General features: G+C 40.3%; 1 protein-coding gene across 3 annotated transcripts in view; it reads right to left on the bottom strand.

Annotated features, from left to right (window-relative positions):
• RAD54B (RAD54 homolog B) overlaps positions 1-25689 on the bottom strand; it is a 100898-nt gene that overhangs the window by 74692 nt on the left and 517 nt on the right. For 2 of the 3 annotated variants that reach the window (XM_077876235.1, XM_077876232.1), the window contains exons 2-3: positions 23780-23930; positions 11634-11802 (exon numbers count right to left, since the gene is read on the bottom strand). In XM_077876235.1, the coding sequence (XP_077732361.1) occupies positions 11634-11802; positions 23780-23914 (304 nt within the window). In that variant the 5' untranslated portion in view covers positions 23915-23930. Of the gene's footprint in view, positions 1-11633; positions 11803-23779; positions 23931-24591; positions 24649-25689 lie in introns of those variants that run through there. The other variant, XM_077876233.1, reaches the window with a different exon arrangement.

Genomic DNA, 25689 nt, shown 5'->3' with positions numbered 1-25689 from the left:
TATCTGATTTATACACTAATGATTCTCAGCGTACAAGCCAGTAAGTCTTCTTTACAGTGGTAATATAGGTCTAAGGTTAGGAATCCCGTGGTCACAGAAAGTGGCACAATATCAAAATGAAGTTAAGAGATCGTATTGAATGATCATGAGTAGGGAGCATCTGCCTGCCATTAGATGGATGAGGAAAAGGAAGTATATGGCCCCAGTGGTTGCTGAAATCTATCACTCACGATGAGGGAAGCCAGTATAACAACGAAGCCAATCCTGGACAAATGAGAAAAAGAAACTAGGCTCATGATCATATCCTTTAAACAGCTAGACCAGTCAACCCTGAAGCCTGGAATTTCCAGCTACAAATGCCAATAAAACTCAATTATATAAGCCAGTACTCTTATTAATACTTAAACTAAAAGCATATTAACTGATATTTTAAAATTGTGTTATCTTTCTCTCCGCTGTGCTTATCCTCTTTGCCTATTTTGTCTTGCTTAAATCACCACTTCACATTTTGTTTTTGTTTAAGATTTTATTTATTGACTTACTTACTTACTTGGTTGGGGGGAGGGGGGAGAGCATGAGTGGGAGGAGGAGCAGAGGGAGAGGGAGGAGCAGACTGCACAGAGCACAGAGCCGGATGCAGGGCTCAATCCTGACCAAGATCATGACCTGAGCCAAAATCAAGAGTCAGACACTTAACCAACGGAGTCACCCAGGCGCCCCCACATTTGTTTTTACGTAAGGATTCAAAGAGGCAACATATGAACACAACTCATTTCCCCGAAAGTAGAAGCTGAACATTGTTATTATTTCAATTATTCAACATCAGCCCTCCCAAAAGCATAAAGCAGGCTCCCAGATTAAAGCTCGGCTCAAACAGGAATACTCCCATTTTATACCTAATCCAAGTAACTGAGGAAGTTTAAAACAAACTTCACATGCTTAAATGCTAGGCAATAAAGAAACTTTCCAAAAGAGCTTAGTAAATACATCCTACAAAGTTTATACACCAGTAGTTTTTAGCCTCGGGAGGAGGGACGGCAAGAGTTACAAGACTATTTGAGAAACTTGGTGAAGCTCCCTGGAAAAATGCATGTCTCCCTCTGTTTTAACTGCCTCCCTATTTACCTCATTGGTGAAAAAAGGATTCCTGTTCGAGAGTTACAAGGATGGTCAAATACACAACACCTGATACTGGACAGGTAAAATTAGCTGTGGCCACATACACTCATGCAGGGCCGGCGCACAGAGATTGCCCTCCAGAACAAAATGAACCACTAGGAGCTGTGCAAAGCAGGCTTTGCAGTACCAAAAGGGTGAGGTGTCCTCTGGATCCTAGAAGAGGATGTGATTGGCTTGTTTAAATAATTCTGCAGCTGGCAGGGAAATGAAAGCTGTTATTCACAGATATGCAGAAACTGCACCAGATCTATTTAATAAGGAGGGTTGTTTAGCTAGAGGATCTCATTCCTCAGGAGGAGAGTAGGGAAGAAAACTAACTTATAGTTAGGCCATTCAAGACCCTCCTGATTTTACCAGATCTGAAGGAGCACATAATAGTTTTGGCATTACAACACCTCCTCCTCTACAGATAGACCCATGCGCACGCGCGCACACACACACGCCCTTCTAGAATGCGTAATAATTAAGAACCACCGCTCAATATGTATATCTGATTATTGCCTTTTCTCATGCATGCTGTGTCTTACAGAAGAGTAGGCAACGCTTGATACTCAGGAGAGAATTTAGTAACTCAATCTCCTACAGATGGTCCTGGATAATACCTAGTAGTTTCAAATGTGCTTTAAGACGATTTGGAGGGATGCATATAAGGAGTCAATATTCAAATGACTAGGATCTTTTTTTACCGGCTTGATGCCAGGATAAAGTTGAGAAAATTTATTCACTTTTGTCCAAGGGAGGATTTCAAATGAATAGTCCCAGTGTTTGGTTGCTCAAAAGCCCTTCTTTATTTTAAGAACTAATGGCAGATTAGTTAAGGGAGAATTATCTTCACTGGTATTTTTTTTTAAAGATAGGAATATACCTATCATGTTTTCCATCTTTAGCAGACTGGGCTCCTGAGATTGTCAATTAATCTTGACTGAAAAACAACTCTACACATACCCCAAATCCAGACAACTACTTATTCCCTGACCCAAATCTTCATAAAAGAGCCTTAAAGCACAAAGGGTGGCCTCCTGAATTCTCAATATACCTTCCTAACAGAAATACGAATATAGAGAATCTGAGTATTCGGTATCTGATTCCTAACAGTTATATAATTAAGAGTCACTCTAAAAGAAAAAATATTCATCCATTAACAGATTACAAATTTTTTAAAGTTCACATTCACATTCAAATATCCTTTAAGAACTATAATATCAAAGTTTTTTTGAAGACCACATGACAATATGATAAAAATCAACAGCAAATTTTGCAAAAAGCTGATGGGATAGGTGATTAGAAAGACTGATTTGAGTATCAAAGGATTATAGGCACTTGGGAGAAGTTAAGAAATCCATAAATATTTTGTAAAAATACCCTTTTATGATGGAACAAAGAAAGTCAATAAAATCATACGTACACAAAAGAAGCCTTATCGTGTCAACATAATTTTTGTAAGAAAAATCTAAATTTCTAAATTTCGTTCAAATAACCATTTTTCATAAGGATGTAAAATCTTAAACTTTTTTTTTTTACAATATTTACATTAATTTTTTGGTAGACTATTTACATACTAGTAAAATGAAAAATAAGTAAATATATTGAGGATAATGGTAACCAATTTTTTCACTATCAAAGAGGCTGTAGGGACGCCTGAGTGGCTCAGTGGTTGAGCATCTGCCTTCAGCTCAGGGCATGACCCAGGGGTCCTGGCAGTGAGTCCTGCATCGGGCTCTCCCTCTGCCTGTGTCTCTGCCTCTGTGTCTCTCATGAATAAATAAATAAAATTTAAAAAAAAATAAGACACCACAGATATGGAAGTAGTGAAGATTAGAATGAATCCTGTGGCACTAAACTGCAATTGGAGTATTAGTATGAACTCACATTTTTTTAAAATATACAGATAAATATAGATGTAACCGTATATATGTATTTCCCGGCGGTGATCACTGGAAGGGTTGAAAGCAATAACACTTCAGTATCAATGTGCACACCTCATACCCAGATCTTGGTGGTGGTGGGGTGGTGGGGGGGGGGGGTTGTTTTGTTTTTTTTCAATTTAAGTTCAATTTGCCAACATATAGTATAACACCCAATGTTCATCCCATCAAGTGCGCTTCTCAGTGCCTGTCACCTAGTCACCCCATCTCCCTCACTCACCTCCCCTCCTGAAACTCTTTGTTTCCCAGAGTTGGAGTCTCTAATGGTTTGTCTTCTGCTCTAATTTTTAGATCTTGGTTTTTAAAAACCATTCTCTAGCAAAAAGGTATCCCGGTCTTTGGCTAATTTCAAGAACTGGGTCAAGGATGATATTATTGTACCAGAAAGTACAAAAGTAATAAAAAATTAATGGGGATTGTTAAAAGGACACAAATATTCAAATCAATCTAAGCATCACAATAAATAACAATAACAGATAGCCAAGCAAATAAAATAGAAACTCACGAATCTGCAAAAATTAGTGAATAAACGGGGAGAAGGAAAAGCTCTTGCATACAGCAGAATGCTAACTAAAAAATACAAGTATAATTAGAAAATCTCAAGCAAGAATCAATGAAAGCTAAAATTACTAAATGAACACTTGATTAAATACAAAAATATTAACAGTTTCAAATGCTCTTCCCACAGATACTTATTAAGTACGTACAAAGGCAGAAATAATAACTTTATAGTGAAGAAACCTACCAGATACTAATTTATGTAAATAACCAAACTTAATAAATTGACACATGTCTCCTAATGTTACACCAAGAATATTTTTGTGATATTCCTGCCAAAAATGTATACCTGAATCTATTCATAAGGAAACATCAACAAACCCAGATTGAGGAATATTCTATAAATGATTGGCATGAGGCCGCCTGGGTGGCTCAGTTGGTGATCTTGGGGTCCTGGGATTGGACCTGGCGTCAGGTTTCCTGCTGCTTCCCCCCTCCCTCTGCCCTTTCCTCCTGATCGTGTGCTCTCTCTCATGCTCGTGCTCTCTCTCAAATAAAATAAAATAAAATGATTGGCCTGTACTCTTCAAAAGTATTAAAATTCTGCACAATAGAGAAGCAAAGACTAAAAAATTGTTGCAGATTAAAAGAGACTAAAGGGACATGCAACTAAATACAACACGTAATCCTAGACTAATAGGAAAAAATATTTATTTATTCATTTCTTAAATTCATTTTTGATACGAAGGACATCATTGAGACAAGACAAGAAAGTTGAACTGGATCTGTAGGTTAAGGGTAGAATTGTATCAAAGAGAACTTCCTGATTCTGATGGTGGCATTGTTGTGCTTTATTATATAGAGTTTGGAAATACAGATTGAAGAATTTATAGAATGATGGAGCATCGTGTCAGCAACTTATTCTCAATTGGTTCAGAAAAATTACACACATGAATGTGGTAAAATTTGTGGCAGTCCCTTTGTACTATTCTTGAATTTTTCTCTAAGTTTGAAACATTTTTAAAATGTAATATTAAAAACTTTAACTTAAAAAGCACAACAGGCTCAGTTGGTTAAGCATCCATTTCTTGATTTGGGCTCAGGTCATGATCTCAGGGTGTGTGCTCAGAAGGAGTCTCCTTGGGATCCCTGGGTAGCGCAGCGGTTTGGCGCCTGCCTTTGGCCCAGGGCGCGATCCTGGAGACCAGGATCGAATCCCACGTCGGGCTCCCGGTGCATGGAGCCCGCTTCTCCCTCTGCCTGTGTCTCTGCCTCTCTCTCTCTCTCTCTGACTATCATAAATAAGTAAATTAATTAATTAATTAATTAATTTAATTAAATTAAAAAAAAGGAGTCTCCTTGAGATTCTCTCCCCCTTTGTCTCTATTCCTCCCCCTGCTCATGCATGTGCACACTCTCTCCAAAATAAATAATTAAGAAAAGCACAACAAAATAATATTTTTGACAATTAGATTATCAAATATTAAAAAATATAGCCGCATAGTTGAGCATCACAATAAATTGCACATGCATTGCTCACAGATTGCTGGTGGAAAGATAAACTTCTGGCTTCTGCAGAGGGCAATTAATCATTATCCAACAAAATGATAAATGCACATACCTTGAAACCAGCACTCCACTCCAGAGTATTTATCCTATGGATATATTCTCACATATGTATATAATATATAGTCATTAATTGTAGCTTTGCTTATAACAACAAAAGATCCCAAATAACATAAACATCCTTTAATAAAGCATCAGTTAAATACATCTGGCATACCCATAATGATGAAATATTAGTAGCTTTTAAAAAAACGTAAGATAGTTCTAGGGGGCACCTGAGTGGCTCAGTCAGTTGAGCAGCAGACCCTTGATATCAGCTCAGGTCACGATCTCAGGGACCTGGCTTCTGGTCCCATATCTGGCTCTGTGCTCAGCAGGGAGTCTGCTCCAGGATTCTCTCCCTCTGCTCCTCCCCCACCCCACTAGTACGCACTCTCTCTCCAAAATAAATAAATCTTTAAAAAAAAGAAAACATAAGGTAGTTCTGAATGTACTGACAAAAAGATTTCTAAAATATACTGTTATAGTAAAAAATGCAATGTACAGAACAGTGCAGCTGGTGAACAATCATTTGTATGGGGAGAATACATACATACAAATATGTTTCCAAATGTATAGAATATCTCAAAAAAGATACCTCAAAAATTGATAACTGGTTTGCCTCTGGAGAATTAGATGGCTAGGGATCAGGAAAGGGAATCTTTTTAGTATATTCTTCATGTCTTCTAAATTCCTTACCATGTGATGCATTACTTTTTTTTTTAAGTCAAAAGGGCAGCTCCAGTGGCCCAGTGGTTTAGCACTGCCTTCAGCCCCGGGGTGTGATCCTGGAGACCCAGGATCGAGTCCCACGTAGGGCTCCCTGCATGGGGCCTGCTTCTCCCTCTGCCTGTGTCTCTGCCTCTCTCTCTGTGTGTCTCTCATGAATAATAAAAATCTTTTTAAAAAATAAAATAAAATAAAAAAATAAAGTCATAAGGGACTACATATTATAATTCTATTCATATGAAATTTCCAAAACAGGCAAATCCCTAGAGACAGAAACCGTACTGGTGGGTGCCAGGGACTATGCAGCCAGGGGAGAAGGGAGAGCTGAGTGCTTAATTCGTCCAGGGTTTCCTTTTAGCAAGATGAAACTAGACATAGAGAGTGGTGACTGTTGCACAACAATGTAAATATGCTAAATGCCACTGAACTGTACACTTTAAAATAGTTAAAGAACGTAAAGACTGCTAACTCTGGGAAACGAACTTGGAGTGGTAGAAGGGGAGGAGGGTGGGGGGTGGGAGTGAATGGGTGACGGGCACTGGGGGTTATTCTGTATGTTGGTAAATTAAACACCAATAAAAAAAAATTAAAAAAAAAAGAAAGGTGAATTTTATGTTATTCATGTTTTATCACAATAAAAAAATAAACATTTATAAACTAAATATAAATGAAACCAATAAAATTCAAAATCATATAAATTTAATAGAATAGTGATACCTTACTGATACTAAACTATTATTCACCACATTAATATGACACCCACTAATCTGGCACAGCCTTTTTCAACAGGACATACAATGGATCGATTGTTTGACCATCCTAAGTGAATATATAAAACCTGCGTTTACTAGGAGTATACCACTAACATATCCTGTTCACCTCTGTTCTCATTTGGAGACACGAAAACTGATAATAATTATAATGTGGCCATGCAAAGATGCAGCATATGCTTACATGCATTTATTCCTATCAGTTAAAACACAAAATTCTAAGCTTCTCCAAGAATTTATAAACCCCTGAGAAGACACTCAACCATCACCAAGGACTTCAGACCCAACTGAAAACCCCTTATCTAGTATCTACACAGGAAAGAGATTTTATTATTCCCTTTTTAAAATTTATTTATTCATAAGAGACAAAGGGAGAGAGGCAGAGACACAGGCAGAGGGAGAAGCAGGCTCCCTGCGGGGAGCCCGACGCGGGATTCGATCCCAGAACCCCGGAATCAAGCCCTGAGCCCAAGGCAGACGCTCAGCCACTGAGCCACCCACGCATCCCTATCATTCCCTTTTCATATCCTAATCTTCCCCCTCTTTACGACCTCATTCCCTACAGCCTATAACATAATACTTTTAAAAAACAATGACGGGGTGCCTGGTGATTGTCAGTAGAGGATACATCTCTTAATCTCAGGACTGTGGATTCCAGCCCCATGTTGGGTACAGAGATTACTTAAAAAAAATAAAATCTTAAGAAACAACAACAACAAAAAAACCTCTCTGGTCCCCTGCTCTCCCTCAGGATACTATTCCTTCTCTTCACAACCAAATTTATTTTAACATACTTCATTTACTTAGATTCAGTGTCTCCATTTGCCTGTTTCCACTCATTAGTTATCTACTACAATATGACTTTTGTTCCATTTTTTGAAGCTGCTCTTTCAAATATTACCAAACCCTGAAAACTATAATATTCCAGTAACTCTTCTTGACCACTGACTTCTCTGAAGAATTTCAAAGCCAAAGAACTTATCCAAGGGACTTGACAAGTTTTCCAAGATCCTTTCATTCAGTCATAAAATGTTTTTGAACTCCTATTATTTGACTTAAAACCTGAACAAGAGAAAGTTCTTGGCTTTGTATTCACACTTTAGTCAGGTAAATAAATAAAATATAACACAATACAGTGTGGTTGAACAGTTTGAGAGAATGAGAAGGAATCAGAAAGAATGAAACAATTTCTTTCTGTTTCTAAAGAAAGTAAGTATTGTTCTGAGCACCAGGAGGTCTAAGGCTTCCTGCATTAATTTCTGAGGACTGCCATGACAAAGTACCAAAAACTAGGTGGCTTAAAACAACAGAATTTATTTTCTCAAAATCTGGAGACCAGTTCAAAATCAGTGTTGTCAGCAAGGCCTTTCTCTGAAAATTCTAGGGAAGAATCCTTCCTTGCCGCTTTCTAGCTTCCGGTGGTTGCCAATAATCCTTGGTGGCATTTGGCTTACAGCTGTATTACTCCAATCTCTGTCTCCATCATCATGTGGACTTTTCTCCTCATAAGGACATCAACCATTAGATTTAGGCCCCACCCTAACACCTTATGATCTCATCTTAAATTGAGGGGTGCCTGAGAGGCTCAGCGGTTAAGCGTCTGCCTTCAGCTCAGGGCGTGACCCCGGAGTCCTGGGATCAAGTTCCCCATCGGGCTCCCCGCAGGGAACCTGCTTCACCTTCTGCCTGTGTCTCTGCCTCTGTGTCTCTCATGAATAAATAAATAAAATCTTTTAAAAAAAAATTTGATTACAACTGCAAAGACCCTATTTCCCAAATAAGGTCACATTTCCCAGAGGTTAGGACTTAAAAGACATCTTTTTTTAGGATACAATTCAACCCATTATATGTTCCCTTTAATTTTCTCAAGCCAAGGCAAAGAGTAGAGGCCAAAGACAAGACCAAAAAAAAATTTTTTTTAAAGACAGAAGTTGCTCTTCTAATCTTATAGCACAACCTCCAAAAAAGCCATGGATGAAATCATTAATGGTAGCCCTGATGTGAAATGTTGGGAATCCAGGAGCAAACAGTCAAGAAAGAATTCTTGAGATGTTTCTGATGCAAAGTGGTTTTATTAGAGCACAGGGACAGGACTCGTGGGCAGAAGGAACAGCACTGGGGTTGGGAGGAGTAGCTGATTACATACTTTCAAGTTGGGAGGGGGTTAGGGATAGTGTAATACCCAAGGAATCTGGAAGCAAGGTTTCCAGGACCTGGAGGGGGCTAGCTATTGTTAGGAAAAGGTCATTTACTGTCTAGTAAAGTCTTATTCATGAGTCCCTTCAGATGTACATCACTGGGCCATATGCCTGGAAGATGATTGCTCACATGTATCTTGGAGGGGCAGGGGTAGAGATAAAGGAAGTTTCCAAAGGGATTTTTATATGTTAAAGACCTACAGGATCCTGGAGGTCAGGCTGATGTCCAGCTAGGGTTGCCTTTTGCCCTTAGCAAAGTATTAACACTGAGGCAGTTGAGTTCCTGGAGGAAGGTCACTCTGCCTGTCTCAAGTACTTATCAATGGGCTGTAAGCTGTAAGGAAGTTTAATTTTTTTTTTTCTTCTGCCTTTGTTCTCCACATCAGACTTACACTTTCATTCTCACACAGAGACTATTATCTGCAAAGGTGCAGGGTTATAAAGAGACCTGAAGTGGCCAGTGAAGTTCAGTGGAGTGAAAATATACTCATCAGGCACTTTCAGTAGAGAAAGAAACCAAATTTAAATCAGCTTATGCAAAAATGATATTACTGATGAAGTGGACATTAAATGTTAATTATTAGGGATAATTTTAAGAAATACATGCTGAAGTATTTACAGATGATGTTTGCAAATGATCTAGAAAAAAAATAGGGGCATAGGGGGGTCAGGAAGCAAAGTGTTAACTGCAGTATTTAGGATGATAATTAGATTATTCTTTCTACTTCTCTACATCTAGGAAATTCTTCAAAATAAAGAGATGACAGGGGAAAACGAGGGCATTTTAACTGGGACAAACAGGCTTGGACCTCACTTCAAGGTAGATTAGATCTAGGATTTAAAAGATGGGAAGAGGTGAATGTATACTATGTGGGTCTCTCATCTCCATATTTTTCTACATAAAACATCCCTCTCCAGTAATCCACCACAGAAAGCAAGATGTTTCTCACAATGCTCTTTTCCCCAATTAACCTCTCTCTGAATGAGAGGCAGGAGGGTGTCAGGAGGTTGGCAAAGGTTCCCCAGTCCACTGAATGTACTAAATCAGAGAAGGGATTAAGGGATTAAGGGTTGAGTAAATTAACTCCCTCTTCAATTTATCTTAACTCTTAACTCCCTTCTCATATTTAGCAGGTTAGAGAGTGAGAAACTATAGTAGAACAAAAATAAAGCAGCAAATCAGTAACACGAAATGTATTAGAGTCTAAATATCATTCTCTAGTGAAGAGATTAGCTACCATAAGAGAAAAGAAAGAGGCATACATGGGATCATTATCTGCCACAGGCTTGGCCGTAGAGAAGAATACCTGGGAAAACAGGATACTCACTTAACAAAGATGGAAGAAAAATAGGAAGGGAGACAAGGAGAAAAGAAATAAGGAGAGAGCAAATCAATGAGACAGCACAGCAGCTAAACTGCCATACCCAGAGCTGTCTTCAGAGATCTCAGATCTCTACATCCAGCTCCAAAAGTCCTTCTCAACTTTGTCCTGACACCAGTCACAGGTTTTGAAAAGTTACAAGGAACACATAAATGAAATTAAGAATGCTAGTCAGTTGGGAAAATACAGAATTCCTTTCTCCCCCAACAAGAAATGAACCGATTCATTGGTAAAATGTATTAATCCTCACAAACTTCAAGAACTTCCTTCAAAAGGTTAAGTGCTTAAGGAATCTTACTGATTCGCACTGGTATCTTAAGGATGGCAATTACTCTTCTATAGACCAGCTGGGGCTCTCTCCCTGAATCTGTTTATTCAACAAAAAAATGTCATTTGGAAAAATGTAGTCTTAATGTTATCTTTCACAAGGTCAAACAAACACCAGTAAACAACCTTATTTACTGTTTTAATTACTTCTAAAATATTAATCTCTGACAGATAAAAAAAGAAGCAAAATTATTATTTTAACTCTATTCTACAGTACAGGGAGAGAGCATCTGTTAAATCCTTGGTTCTCCTTCAATAATGTACCTTCACAATACAAAATCTAACTGAGCTGAAGGTACTCCATGGACCATTATTAACAATTTTACTCATTTCAAGTTCATCTCTCCAACTTAGTACTTTTAACATGTTTTTCTGTTTCTTTTTTAAATAGGCTCTATGCCCAATGTAGGGCTTGAACTCATGACCCTGAGATTAAGAGTCATATGCTCTAATGACTGAGCCAGGAAGGCGCCAACAACATGGTTTTTATAGTTTTTTTTTTTTTTAATCAAATCTTTAAACAGAATTCTGGTACTAGAGGAACAGACCATATTTGACCAACAAGCTCACAATAAACAGTCTTAGATATCTACTATAAAGTATAAGATTTGAATTATGTGGCTATTAATCCAATCACTAAAGAAATTATGACCAAAAGAATCTGAATTGCCAACAATCTAGGGGCATTACAACACTTTTCAAATATAACATTCATTCAAAATAGTCAATTTAAAAAAAAAAAAGTCAATTTAATAAATGGGCAGCCCGGGTGGCTCCATGGTTTAGTGCTGCCTTCAGCCCAGGGAATGACCCTCGAGACCCGGGATCGAGTCCCACGTCAGGCTCCCTGGATCAAGCCTGCTTTTCCCTCTGCCTGTGTCTCTGCACCACCACCCGCACCCCCCTGTCTCTCATGAATAAATAATAAATGAAATCTTTAAAATAAAAAAATAGTCAATTTAAATAATACTGTACTACAACTAGTCAAGTGTAAATCTAATCAATAAAAAGCAGTCTTACCTGTATGAGGTAGATCTAATGTTGCTGTTACAGATGCTTCAGAACAGTGTTTTTCACTATAATTACACTCATGATTAATTTCTCTAGCACTTCCCTCAGTAGGCAGATTTAAACTGCATATTCTGGGATTACTTTTTACCTGGAGAAAGGTATTCTGACTTCCAACAACCTAAAAGAAGGAAATATCTATTTAATGCAGAAATTAAATCTAATTGCCTGTATTTTACATAAAAAATTCCTAATTTAAAATACAAACTACCAGTTTCTCTCTATCTTAATTAGGGAATAGATATTTTAAAATAAATTTAAAATCCAACTTTTATTATTAAACTAGTTTTAATTATGTTATAAAAGCTTAAAGACACACTAGAATGAAAATTATAGTGTATGCTAAACAACGTATCAGAAGAGTTTTTAAACATGTCATAACATACCATTCTCAGAGTCAATTGCTTTTATCTTGCCAAATTTCTCAATATTAAAATCAATACTTATTTGCATTCTTTATGTGATATAGTGGTACTGTCACTACATCATTTATATAGACAAATACTAAACTGTTTACATATGAAAAGATATTCCTGGGATCGGCATCAAAATAATGAGTAAGTTGCACCAGAATAACGAGATACCTAGAAATAAATCTAACCAAAGAGACGAAAGACCTGTACTCTGAGAACTAAGGAACAATGAAAGATATCGAAGACAACACAAAGACATGGAAAAACATTCCATGCTCTTGGACAGAAGAACAAATACTGTTAAAATGTCTGTGCTACCCACAGCAATCTATATACATTTAATGCAATCCCCAACAAAATATCAAAAGTATTGGGATCCCTGGGTGGTGCAGCGGTTTGGCGCCTGCCTTTGGCCCAGGGCGCGATCCTGGAGACCTGGGATCGAATCCCACGTCGGGCTCCCGGTGCATGGAGCCTGCTTCTCCCTCTGCTTATGTCTCTGCCTCTCTCTCTCTCTCTCTCTCTCTGTGTGACTATCATAAATAAATAAAAATTTTTAAAAAATTAAAAAAATATCAAAAGTATTTTTCACAGAACTAAAACAAACAACCCCAAAATTTGTATGAACTACAAAAGACACCAAATAGCCAAAGCAATCTTGAAAAAGAAAAACGGAGCTAGAGGCATCACAATTTCAGACTTCAAGTTATATTACAAAGCTATAGTAATCAAAATAGTATTGTACTGGGCAGCCTGGGTGGCTCAGCGGTTTAAGCGCCTGCCTTCTGCCCAGGGTGTGATCCTGGGGTCCCGGGATTGAGTGCCACGTCAGGCTCCCTGCATGGAGCCTGCTTCTCCCTCTGCCTGTGTCTCTGCCTCTCTCTCTTTGGGTCTCTCAGGAATAAATAAATAAAATCTTTTTTAAAAATTTAAAAAAAGAAATCTTAAAAAAAAATTTTTAATTTAAAAAATTAAAAAAATAGTACTGTCCTGGCGCAAAAACAGACACATAGATCAATGGAACAGAATAGAAAATCCAGACCATAAATCCACAACTATATGGTCAATTAATCTTCAACAAAGCAGAAAAGAATATCTAGTGGGGAAAAAAAGACTGTCTTCAACAAATGGTATTGAGAAAATTGGACAACATGCAGAAGAATGAAATTGGACCACTTTCTTACACCATACACAAAAATAAATTCAAAATGGAGGGGCACCTGGATGGCTCAGTAGGTTAAGTGTCGGACTTGATTTCAGTTTAAGTCATGACCTCAGGTTTCTGATATTGAGCCCCCATCAGGCTCCACACCCAGCTTAAGTCTCTCTCTCTCTCTCTCTGCCCCTCTCCCTTTAAAAAAATAGATTAAAGACCTAAATGTGAAACCTGAAACCATAAAAATCCTGGAAGATAGCACAGGCAGTAATTTCTCTGACATCAGCCATAGGAATTATTTCTAGACAGGTCCCTGAGGCAAGGGAAACAGAAGCAAAAATAAATCAGGACTAAATCAAAATAAAAAGCTTCTGTACAAAAAAAAAAAAAAAAAAAGCTTCTGTACAGCAAATGATACAACCAACAAAACTAAAAGGCAACCTAAAGAGAGAGTCACAGTATTTGCAAATGACATCCAATAAAGGGTTAGCACCCAAAATATATAAAAAACTAAAACAATACCCCAAAAACAAATATTCCAATTAAGAAATGGGCAGAAGGCATGAACAGACATTTCTCCAAGGGAGACATCAAGATGGCCAATAGACACGTGAAAAGATGGTCATCATCACTCATCATCAGGGAAATGCAAATCAAAACTACAATGAGATATCACATCACACCTGTCAGAATGGCTAAATCAACCACAAAAGAAACAACAGATGTTGGCCAGGATGTGGAGAAAAAAGGAACCCTCCTGGTGGGAATGCAAGCTGGTGCAGCCATTGTGAAAAACAATATGAAGGTTCCTCAAAAAGTTAAAAATAGGGGTGCCTGGGTGGCTCAGTCAGTTAAGCATCTCCCTTCGGCTCAGGTCTTGATCTCAGGATCCTGGAATCAACCTCAACATCAGGCTCTGCACTCAACGGGGAGTCTGCTTCTCCCTCTGCCTCTCCCACCGACTCATGTGCTCATGCTCTCTCTCTCGCTTGCTCTCTCAAATAAATAAATAAAATATTTTGGGGATTCCTGGGTGTCTCAGTGGTTTGGCGCCTGCCTTCAGCCCAGGGCGTGATCCTGGAGACCCAGGATGGAGTCCCACATCGGGCTCCCCGCAGGCCTACTTCTCCCTCTGCCTGTGTCTCTGCCTCTCTCTCTCTCTCTCTCTGTGACTATCATAAATAAATAAATAAATAAATAAATAAATAAATAAATAAATAAATAAAATTTAAAAAATTTAAAATAGAACTACCCTATGATCCAGCAATTGTACTACTAGGTATTTACCTGAAGAATACAGAAACACTAATTCAAAGGGATACATGCCCCCTGTGTTTATAGTTGCATTATTTACAACAGCCAAGAGAGATGGAAGCATCCCAAGTGTCCATCAACTGATGAATGGATAAGAAAGACGTGGTAAATATATATATTTAATATATTAATATTTAATATTAGATGTTTTATATGTATAATGGAATATTATTCAGCCATGAAAAAGAATGAAATCTTGCCATTTGCTACAACATGGATGGAAAGTATAAAGCTAAGTGAATAAGTCAGAGAAGCACAAATACCACACGATTTCACTTATATGTGGAATTTAAGAAACAAATGAGCAAAGGAGAATAAAAAGAGTAACAGAAAAGCAAGAAACAGACTCTTGACTATAGAGGACAAACTGTTACCAGAGGGAGGTAGAAGGGGATGGGTGAAATAGGTGATGGGGATTAAGGAGTGTATACGTCATGATGAGCACTGCCTTATTAAAATAAAAACTTCAAGGGCAACTGGCTGGCTTATTCAGTGAAGCATGCGACTCTTAATCTCAGGGTTGTAAATTTGAGCCCCATGTTGAATGGAGAGATTACTTAAAAATAAAATATTTAAAACTAAAAACTTTCAAAAAAATGAGTAGTGAGGAACTGGGGAGGGAGATGAAGAAACAAGACTGGTCATGAATTGACAACTTTGAAGTTAAATAATGGTACACAGGGTTTTTTTTAAATATATATATGCCATTTTTTCTATTTTTGTATATGTATTAGTTTTCTATTGCTGCTGTAACCAATTACCATAAACTTAGTTGCTCACAACAATGCAAAGCTATCATTTTGCAATTCTGCATGTTAGAACTCTGACTTGGATCTTAGTGGGCTAAAATCAAGGGAATCAGTAGGGATGCACCCCTTTCTGGAAGCTCTAGGGGAGATTATTTCCTTGTCTTTGCAAACTTCTAAGTCATCCACATCCTCCATCCTCAAAGCCAGCTACTCTGCCTCTCTCTGACTCTGGTTCCATACACTCTATTCTGTCTCCCTTTTCTACTTTTAAGAACCTTTGTCATTATGTTGGACACATCCAGATAATTCAGGATAACCTCCCCATCTCAGGGTCTTTAACAGTAATCACGTAGTCCAATTTCCTTTTCCCATATAAGGTAACTTATCCAGTTTCCAAGGACTAAAACGTGGATGTTTCTAGAGATCCATTTTTCTGCCTACTAGAGTATACGTTTAAATTTAAGATTTAAAAAAAAAAAAAAAAAAAAATTTAAGATTTTAGAGAGAGAGCATGCAAATGAATAGATTCAGACTCCTATATTATTCAATGAATTACCACCAATTAGCATATTTGACAGTTTGTTCCAGATTTTTTATTTATCAGACCAAACAAGTAAAAACCCCTGAAGGAACTAAAACAATACTATTTTAGTATGGATTAACTCAACCTAAGATGAGAAATCATTTTTTTTAATAAATTCTGGAGAACCGGTTTTTTTTTAGATTTTATTTATTTATTCATGACAGACACAGAGAGAGAGAGAGAAAGGCAGAGACACAGGCAGAGGGAGAAGCAGACTCCATGCAGGGAGCCTGACGTGGGATTTGATCCCGGGTCTCCAGGATATCATCCAGCACCAAACCACTGGGCCACTGGGGCTACCTGAGAAATTATTTAAGAACAAAAATTTACAGGACACCTGGGTGGCTCAGTGGTTGAGTGTCTGTCTTTGGCTTAGGGTGTGATCCAGGTCCAGGGATCGAGTTCCATGTCGGGCTCCCCGCAGGGAGCCTGCTTCTCCCTCTGCCTGTGTCTCTGCCTCTCTCTGTGTCTCTCATGAATAAATAAATAAAATCTTTTTTAAAAAATTAGAAATTAGACTAAGGAGAAGATAGAGTTAACTGTTAAAGGCTTCTCCTGTTACCTTGCTTAAAATAGCTGTACAGCTTCAAAAATGCCTACCTCAAAAATGCCCACTGCTTAAAAATAACTATTTAGTTTCCTGATAGAATTAAAAGAAGAAAGGAGTAAATCAAGGGTTTTGGTCTCAAATTAGTCCTTGGAAACTACATCAAAAAATAAACCCTAAGACAAGGGTGTCAAAACGATTCATGGGTAAATAAGTTTTCTTAACATCCTGGAGCAACGTGGTATCCACATACAAAAGAATGAAATTGGACCCCTACCTCACACCTCACACACAAAAAGGAACTCAAAAAATGGGACACAGACTGAAATGTAAGAAAACTACAAAACTCTTTGAAAAAAATATAAGAGACAAGAAAAAAAAATCTGTATGTACAGGGACAGATAACTAGACTTATAATGCGATTATTTGACAATACATACAAATATCAAATAATTATGTTGTATAACTGAATATAACTGTCAATCACACTTCAATAAAAAACAAATTAGTTTGTTTTTTTTTTTTTAAAGAATTTTATTCATTTATTCATGAGAGACACAGAGAGAAAGGCAGAGACACAGGAAGAGGGAGAAGCAGGCTCCATGCAGGGAGCCCGACACAGGACTCAATCCCGGGTCTCCAGGATCATGCCCTGGGCCGAAGGTGGTGCTAAACCACTGAGCCACCTGGGCTGCCCTGGTTTTTTTGTTTTTTGTTTTTTAAGATTTTCTTTTTAGGTAATCTCCACACCTAACATGGGACTCAAACTCATGACCCTGAAATCAAGAATCACATCCTCTACTAACTGAACCAGCAAGGCACCCAGAACAAATTAATTAAAAAAAAAAAAAAAAAATACAGGGGTACCTAGATGGCTCAGTTAGTTAAACATCTGACTCTTGGTTTCAGCTCTGGTCATGATCTGAGGGTTGTGAGATCAAGTCCCATGTCTGGGAGAGGAGCTGCTTAAGATTCTCTCTCCCCCTCTCCTTCTGCCCCTCACACCTCTCTCTCTAAAAAACAAATAAATAAAATAAAGGAGTAACTCTTCATGACCTTCTTAGATATAATACCAAAGTCATAAGTATCAATACCAAAAAAAATTAGATAAATCAGACTTAATCAAAATTTAAAACTTCTGTGTTGCAAATGATGCTATCAAAAAAGTGAATAACCAACAGAATGGGAGAAAATATTTGCAAATAATATATCTTGATAAGGGACCTGTATCTAGATTTTTTTTTTTTTTTAAATAACAGTTGGGGGGCACCTGGGTGGCTCAGTCAGTTAAGTGTCTGCCTCCAACTCAGGTCATGCTCCCATGCTGGGCTCCCTGCTCACTGGCCAGAAGTCTGCTTTTCCCTCTCCCTCTGCCCCTGCCCCCTTCTTATGCACTCTCTCTCAATAAAATCTTTTTAAAAAAAAACTGAATTCTCTTAAAAAAAAGAAAAGCAAATAATACAATTTTACAAAAGGTCAAAGGATCTGAGGGCACCTGGGTGGCTCAGCTGATTAAGCATCTAACTCTTGGTTAAGACTCAGGTCACAATCTCAGGGTCCTGAGATTGAGCCCTGCATTGGGGTCAAGCTCCATGTTAAGCACAGAGTCTGCTTGAAAGTCTGTTTCTCTCTCTCTCTCTCTCTGCCCTTCTCTCCCTCCCTCTCTAAAATCAATAAATAAATCTTTAAAAAATACACACACACAGAGGTCAAAGGATCTGAATAGTTTAAATATAAACAAATGGCCAATAAGCACATGTAAAGATGCTCAATAACATTAGCCATCAGAGACACACAAATCAAAACCACTATTAAGACTTTCCTTCACCCACTAGAATGGCTACAATCAAAAAGATAATGTGTTGACAATAATGTGGAGAAATTGAAACCCTCATACATTGATGGCAGGAACAAAAATACCACCTTGGAAAAGAGTCTGGCAGTTCATTAATGAAAGGTTAAACACAGAGTTATCACATGATTTGGCAATTCTACATCTAGGAATGTACCCAAGAAAAATGAAAACACGTCTACATGAAAACTTATACACAAATGTTCACAAGCATTACTAGTAATAACTCATGATTTGAAAAGTGGAAACAGTCCAAATGCCTGTCACCTGAGATGGTCCATTAATACAGTATCATACAGTAAGGTAGGCAGAGTAATGCTGCCCAAAGATGTCTATGCTAATCCCCAGATTCTGTGAATATGTTACAAGGCAAAAGAATTTTGCAGATGTGATTTAGATGTGCTTACAGTAATCTCTCCTGAAATGGACAGACTGTCCTGGCTGACCCAGGTTGGCCCAATCTAATCAAATGATACCCAGTTTGAGAGAACCACACACATGGTAACATGGGAACTGACAGTGTCATTGCTGCCTTTGAAAATAAAAGGGAAAAAAAAAAAATACAGATGGCCTATCAAACCTAGAAAAGGCAAAGGAAACAATCTCCCCCTGACGCCTCCAGATGTGAGTACAGCTCTGCCAACACTTTTGCAAAGATCTTCTCCCATTCCGTAGGCTGCCTTTTAGTTTCATTGATTATTTCCTTTGCTGTGCAGAAGCTTTTCATCTTGACGAAGTTCCAATAGTTCATTTTTGCTTTTATCTCCCCTGCCTCCAGAGACATCTAGTAAGAAGTTGTTTGGCCAAGGTCACAGAGGTTGCTGCCTCTGTTCTCCTCTAGGACTTTGAGGGATTCCTGTCTCACATTTAGGTCTTTCATCCATTTTCAATTTATTTTTGGGTGTGGTGTAAGAAAGTGGTCCAGTTTCACTCCTTTGCATGTTGCTGTCCCAACACCATTTGTTGAAGAGACTGTCTTTTTTCCATTGGATATTGTTTCCTGCTTCGTCGAATATTAGTTGACCATAGACTTGAGGGTCCATTTCTGGGTTCTCTATTCTGTTCCACTGATTTGTCTGCTGTTGTGCCAGTACCACACTGTCTTGAGGATCACAGCTTTGTAGTACAGCTTGAAGTCCCGAATTGTGATGCCTACAGCTTTGGGTTTTTTTTTTTTTCTTCTTTTTTTAAGATTTTATTTACCTGAGAGAGAAAAAGAGCAGAGGCAGAGGGACAAGCAGACCCCCTCCCTACTAAGCAGCAAGCCCACCACAGGGCCTGACCCCAGAACCCTGGGATCATGACTTGAGCAAAAGGCAGCCACTTAACCAACTGAGCCACCCAGGTGCCCCTGGTTTTCTTTTTGAACATCACTTTGGCTATTCAGGGTCTTTTCTGATTCCATACAAATTCTACAACTGTTTGTTCTAGCTCTGTGAAAAATGCTGGTGTTATTTTGATAAGGACTGCATTGAATGGGTACGTAGAATGGACATTTTAACAGTATCTGTTCTTCCCATCCATGAGCATGGAATGTTTTTGTTTGTGTCTTCTTCAATTTCTTTTAAAAGTGTTCTATAGTTTGTTTTGTTTTGTTTTAAAGTGTTCTATAGTTTTCAGAGTAGAGATCCTTTGCCTCCTTGGTTAGATTTATTCCTAGGTATCTTATGGTTCTTGGTACAATTGTAAATGGGATCGGTTCCTTGATTTCTCTTTCTGCTACTTCATTATTAGTGTACATAAATGCAACAGATTTCTGAACACTGATTTTATACCCTACAACTTTGCTGAATTCATTCATCAGTTATACCAATTTTTTTGTGCAGTCTTTCAGGTTTCCTAGGCCAACACCTTGATCTTAGCCCAGTAACATCTGTTTTGGACTTCTGACCTACAGAATTATAATAGATTTGTGTTCTTTTAAGCCACTAACCTTGTGGTAACTTGTTATAGCAACAATAGAAAACAAATAAATTCGGCAATAAAAAGAAATAGATTATTGATACATGCTGAAACATGGGTGCCTTGAAATCATTATGCTAACTGGAAAAAAAACCAGTCACAAAAAGCTACAAGTATGATGAAGGTATAATTCTATTTATATGAAATGTCTCTAAAAGGCAAATCTACAACAAAAAAAAAAAGGCAAATCTACAGAGACAGAAAAAGATTAGTGGTTGCAAAGTGCTGAGAGATTTGGAGAAAAGGCGAATGACTGCTAATAGGTATGAGGTTTCTTTCTGGAGTGACGAAAAATGTTCTGAAATGGATCTTGGTGATCACTGTACAACTCTATGAATACAATAAATACCAATGAATTGTATGGTATATGAATTGTATCTAATTAAAGCTGCTTTAAAAAAAAAGTAACCTTGGTTCTTAAAGAACCTAATTAAAAAAAGTAACCTTGGGCCACCTGGGTGGTTCAATGGTTGAGTATCTGCCTTTGGTTCAGGTCGTGGTCCCAGAGTCTGGGAACAAGTCCCGCGTCAGCCTCCCTCCGAGGAGCCTGCTTCTCCCTCTGCCTGTATCTCTGCCTCTCCGTGTCTCTCATGAATAAATAAATAAAATCTTTTTAAAAAAAAGTTATTAAAAAACAGAAACCTGTATTTTCTTATTACATTGTCACCAAAATTCTAAAGAAACGTATGATAAAACACACGCAGACCCAAAACATTGACCCAAAAATTGGTAGACCTTTTTAACAAAAAGGCAATTAAAACAATCCATTAAAAATCAGGCAAAGAAAAAAAAAAAAAAAAAAAAAAAAATCAGGCAAAGAACTTGAATAGATATTTCTCCAAAGAAGATATACAAATAGCCAATAAGCACATGAAAGGATGTTCAGCATCACTATTCATAAGAGAAATGCAAATCAAAACTACCATGAACTACCACTCACACCTACTAGGATGTCTACAACCGAAACAAAACAAAACAGAAAAAATAACAAGTTGCTGAGTGTGGAGAAACCAGAACCCTGACACATCGCTGGTGGGAATGTAAAACAGAGTGGCAGCAGTTGCGGAAAACAGTTTGGTAGTTCTTCAAAAAGTTAAACGTAGAATTCCATACGACCTAGCAATTCCACTCCTAGAAAAATGAACACAGGGACTCAAATAGAAACTTGTATGCCTATGCTCACAGCAGCATTATTCACAACAGCCAAAAAAGTGAAAACAACCCAACTATCCATCAAAAAATGAATGGATAGGGCAGCCCGGTGGCTCAGCAGTTTAGCGCCGCCTTCAGCCCAGGGCATGATCCTGAAGACCCAAGATCGAGTCCCACATCGGGCTCCCCCACAGGAGCCTGCTTCTCCCTCTGCCTGTGTCTCTGCCCCTCTCTCTCGCTCTCTCTCTCTCTGTCTCTCATGAATAAATAAATAAAATCTTTTTAAAAAATGGATAAACAAAATGCCGTATATAGACACAAATGAATGTTATTCAACCACACAAAACTATGAAGTTCTGACACACATTGTAACACAGATGAAACTTGAAAACATTATGCTAAGTGAAATAGGCCAGAAACAAAAGGGCAAATATTTTATGATTCCACTTACATGAAGTAACTAGAAGTCAAATTCATGAAGAGAAATAGTACAATAGTGATACAAGGAGGCGGGTAAAGGAGAGAATAGAGAATTCCTGTTGAATGGTTATAGTTTGGGTAATGAAAACGTTTCCTACTGAAATCAGTGGTGATGGTTATGCAACACTGTGAGTATAATTAATGCCACTTATTTGCAAACTTAAAAATGGTTTTTAGGATGGTGGTGACTGAAGTTAATATCATAAGCATGATACACTGTAATTGTCAGATCACTATGTTGTACACCAGAAATTAATATTCTATGTCAACTACAACAAACATAAAGGAGAGGGAAAAAAGATTTGTAGACTTTAATCCCCATACCACAAATGGATCAGAAAACAGTAGCAGCAGGAAATGTGAACTGCCCATTTTATATACCTTCTATATACCTTTATATACCATCTTCATGGATAGGACCTTTGACCAAAAACAATCCTTTCTCTTAGTAGTAAACAACATATAATAAGACTGCTTTACGGGCACCTGGCTGTTGGTAGGGTACCTGACTCTTGATCTTGAGTTCATGAGTCCAAGCCTCCTATTGGGCATAGAGCTTATTTTAAAAAAAAGGGGGGGGGGGCTGAGCAGACTGCTTTAAGCATTTACTTCTTATAGACAAAATGCAAGGAAACAGGGGCACCTGGCTGGCTCAGTCAATGGAGCATGTGACTCTTGATCTTGCCATTATGAGTTCAAGCTCCACACTGGTGGGGGGCAAGGACAAATGAAACATCCAGATTGATACACATCATTACTTACATATGTTGAATCCTTAAATATCCTTACTAAAAAAATTTTTTTAAGATTTTTTAAATGTTTTATTTAAATTCAATTTAGTTAACATATACTGTATTACTAGTTACGGGGGTACAATTTAGTGATTCATCAGGTGCATATAACACCCAGGGCTGATTCCATCAAATGCCCTCCTTAATGCCCATCACCCAGTGACCCCATTCCCACCCCCACCCCCATCAACACCCCTCCAGCAACCCTCAGTTTCCTAGAGTTGAGTCTCTTATGGTTTGCCTCCCCGTTTTTATCTTATTTTCCTTTTCCTTCCCTCCCCCTATGTTCATCAGTTTTTTTCTTAAATTCCACGAGTGAAATCATATGGTAGTTGTCTTTTCCTGATTTTGCTTAGCGTAATTCCCTCTAGTTCCATCCACAAAATTTTATTTTTAAGTAATCTCTATACCCAACATGAGGCTTGAACTCATAAACCCAGATCAAAGTAGCATGCTTTTCCAACCAAGCCTTCTGACTCCCCTTCTCTTTTTAAAGATTTTATTTATTCATGAGATGCGAGAGAGAGAGAGGCAGAGACACAGGCAGAGGGGGAATCAGGCTCCCTACAGGGAGCCCAACTTCAGGCTCGATTCTGGGACTCCAGGATCACGCCCTGAGCTGAGAGCAGGCACTAAATTGCTGAGCCACCCAGGGATCCCATATGTGGTAACTTTAAAAAGAACACTGATTACAATAATTTATTTTTATGAAAATATCTACCTTGTCCCTCACAGAGGTATTTTTTACTATTTATATTTTTACTATCAACCTGAGCCAAAGGCAGATGCTCAAACGTTGAGCCACCCAGGTGCCCAAGTGTGGTTTGTGTTTTGTTTTTTTTAAGATTTTATTTATTTATTCACGAGAGACACAGAGAGAGAGGCAGAGACACAGGCAGAGGGAGAAGCAGGCTCCCTGCAGGGAGCTCAATGTGGGACTCGATCCCAGGACCCCGGGGGTCATGCCCTGGACTGAAGGCAGCACTAAACCACTGAGCCACCCGGGGCTGCCCGACGTACTGTTAACTTAAGTGACATGTCTTTTTTAAAAAGTGCGTGCTTCTCTATATTATGCTTCCTTTTTTTTTTTTTTTTTTACCTCAATTAATTTTACATCAGGACTCATCTTTGTAATCCCTTCATCTGGACTTGGATTACGTCTCGCTGGTGGTACGAATTTTAGTTTTTTGAGGGGATTCCCCTGCAACTGACTTGGCGCTGCAGACCGTCTCATATTCAGCAGTACCGACCTAAAAAATACCCAAAACACAGATCATCCATGCATCTGATAGAATTAACTCCAAATAGGAAAACAGTTCATCGCTACAACCGTATCTTTAAAAATACAGTAAGAGACTAAATATGCCAAAAAGCCTTAAAATATAAGTTTAACAGCCAGTAAGATTTTATTTTCATCACAAAGGGCTCCTGTAAGGAATCGAGGACTTAAGCAGGATGCCGTAAACGTGAGCCCGCGTGTTGGAGAATGCGAGGGGGGCCCGGGTCCCCGAGGCCTCCAGGGCGCAAGCAGTACCCCTCTGCGCAGGAGGAGCCGACGGCCAGCCGCCGCCCCGCTGACCCCGCCCTCCGCCTTCCACCCCCCCAGCAGCGGGCCCCGCCGGGACCCCGGGACCCCCGTGGCTCCTGACCGCGCCGCCCACGGTGCCCACGCACGGGGAGGGGGGGCCCCGACCCTGCCAGCCCCGCGGGCCAACTCGGGAGGCCCCGGCAAACAGCCCAGCACCGGGCGGGCCCCGCAGGGAGGCCCCGCAGGGAGACCCCCGGCCCGCGGTCGCCCCTCCCTGGGGCCTGCGCACCGCCCCGACCCTGCTGCCACCCGACCCCCCCCCCCCGACCCCGACACCCTCACTCTTCAGCCCCGGCCCCAGCTCGCCCCCGACCCCCCCTCACCCGATGCTCCTGGCCCCGGACCGCACACTCCAACTCCGGCCCCGACACTGCCTTGACCCCCACCGGCCGCGCCCCGCCTCCAGACCCCGACCCGGTCCCCATCCTCCGACGCCGCAACCCTCCCCGCCCCCCCCCGCCCCGTGCACTTTAGCTCTGATCCGGACCCCGACCCCCATCCCTCCCGAACCCAACCCTGCCCGCCTCGCATTCCGCTCCGACCCCCACTCCGACTCCCACCGCCCGCACACATGAGCTCCGCCCCGACCGACCCGCCCGCCCCACACTTTAGCTCCACCCCCGACCCCGACCCCCCCACCTCCGCAGACTTCAGCTCCGCCCCACCCTCCCCCTTAGCTCCATCCCGACCCCGCCCCCGCATCTTATATCCGCCCCAACCCGCATCCGCATTTAGCTCCTCCCCCACTCGGCCCCCGCCCTATTCAGCTCCGTCCCCCCGCCCCTGCCCCATCCCTCCCGCCCCCGCCCCCTTTAGCTCCGCCCCCACTCGGCCCCTCACTCTAGTTCCGCCCCCTCTCCCCCTCACACTCTAGCTCCGCCCCCCTCACTCTAGCTCCGCCCCCACTCTCCACTCACACTTGGCTCCGCCCCCGCTCGGCCCCTCACTTTAGCTCCGCCCCTCTCCCCCTCACACTCTAGCTCCGCCCCCACCCGCCCCTCACTTTAGCTCCGCCCCCACTCGGCCCCTCACTCTAGCTCCGCCCCCTCTCCCCCCTCACACTCTAGCTCCGCCCCCACCCGCCCCTCACTTTAGCTCCGCCCCCACTCGGCCCCTCACTCTAGCTCCGCCCCCTCTCCCCCTCACACTTAGCTCCGCCCCCCTCACTCTAGCTCCGCCCTCACCCTCCCCTCACACTCTAGCCCCGCCCCCTCTCCCCCTCACATTCTAGCTCCGCCCCCACTCGGCCCCTCACTCTAGCTCCGCCCCCTCTCCCCCCTCACACTCTAGCTCCGCCCCCACCCGCCCCTCACTTTAGCTCCGCCCCCACTCGGCCCCTCACTCTAGCTCCGCCCCCCTCTCCCCCTCACACTCTAGCTCCGCCCCCACTCGCCCCTCACTCTAGCTCCGCCCCCTCTCCC

This window comes from Canis aureus, chromosome 28 (genome assembly GCF_053574225.1).
Source record: "Canis aureus isolate CA01 chromosome 28, VMU_Caureus_v.1.0, whole genome shotgun sequence".
NCBI lineage: Eukaryota > Metazoa > Chordata > Mammalia > Carnivora > Canidae > Canis > Canis aureus.
Note: the sequence above shows the minus strand (reverse complement) of the source record. Positions and strands in the feature narration are given on the sequence as shown.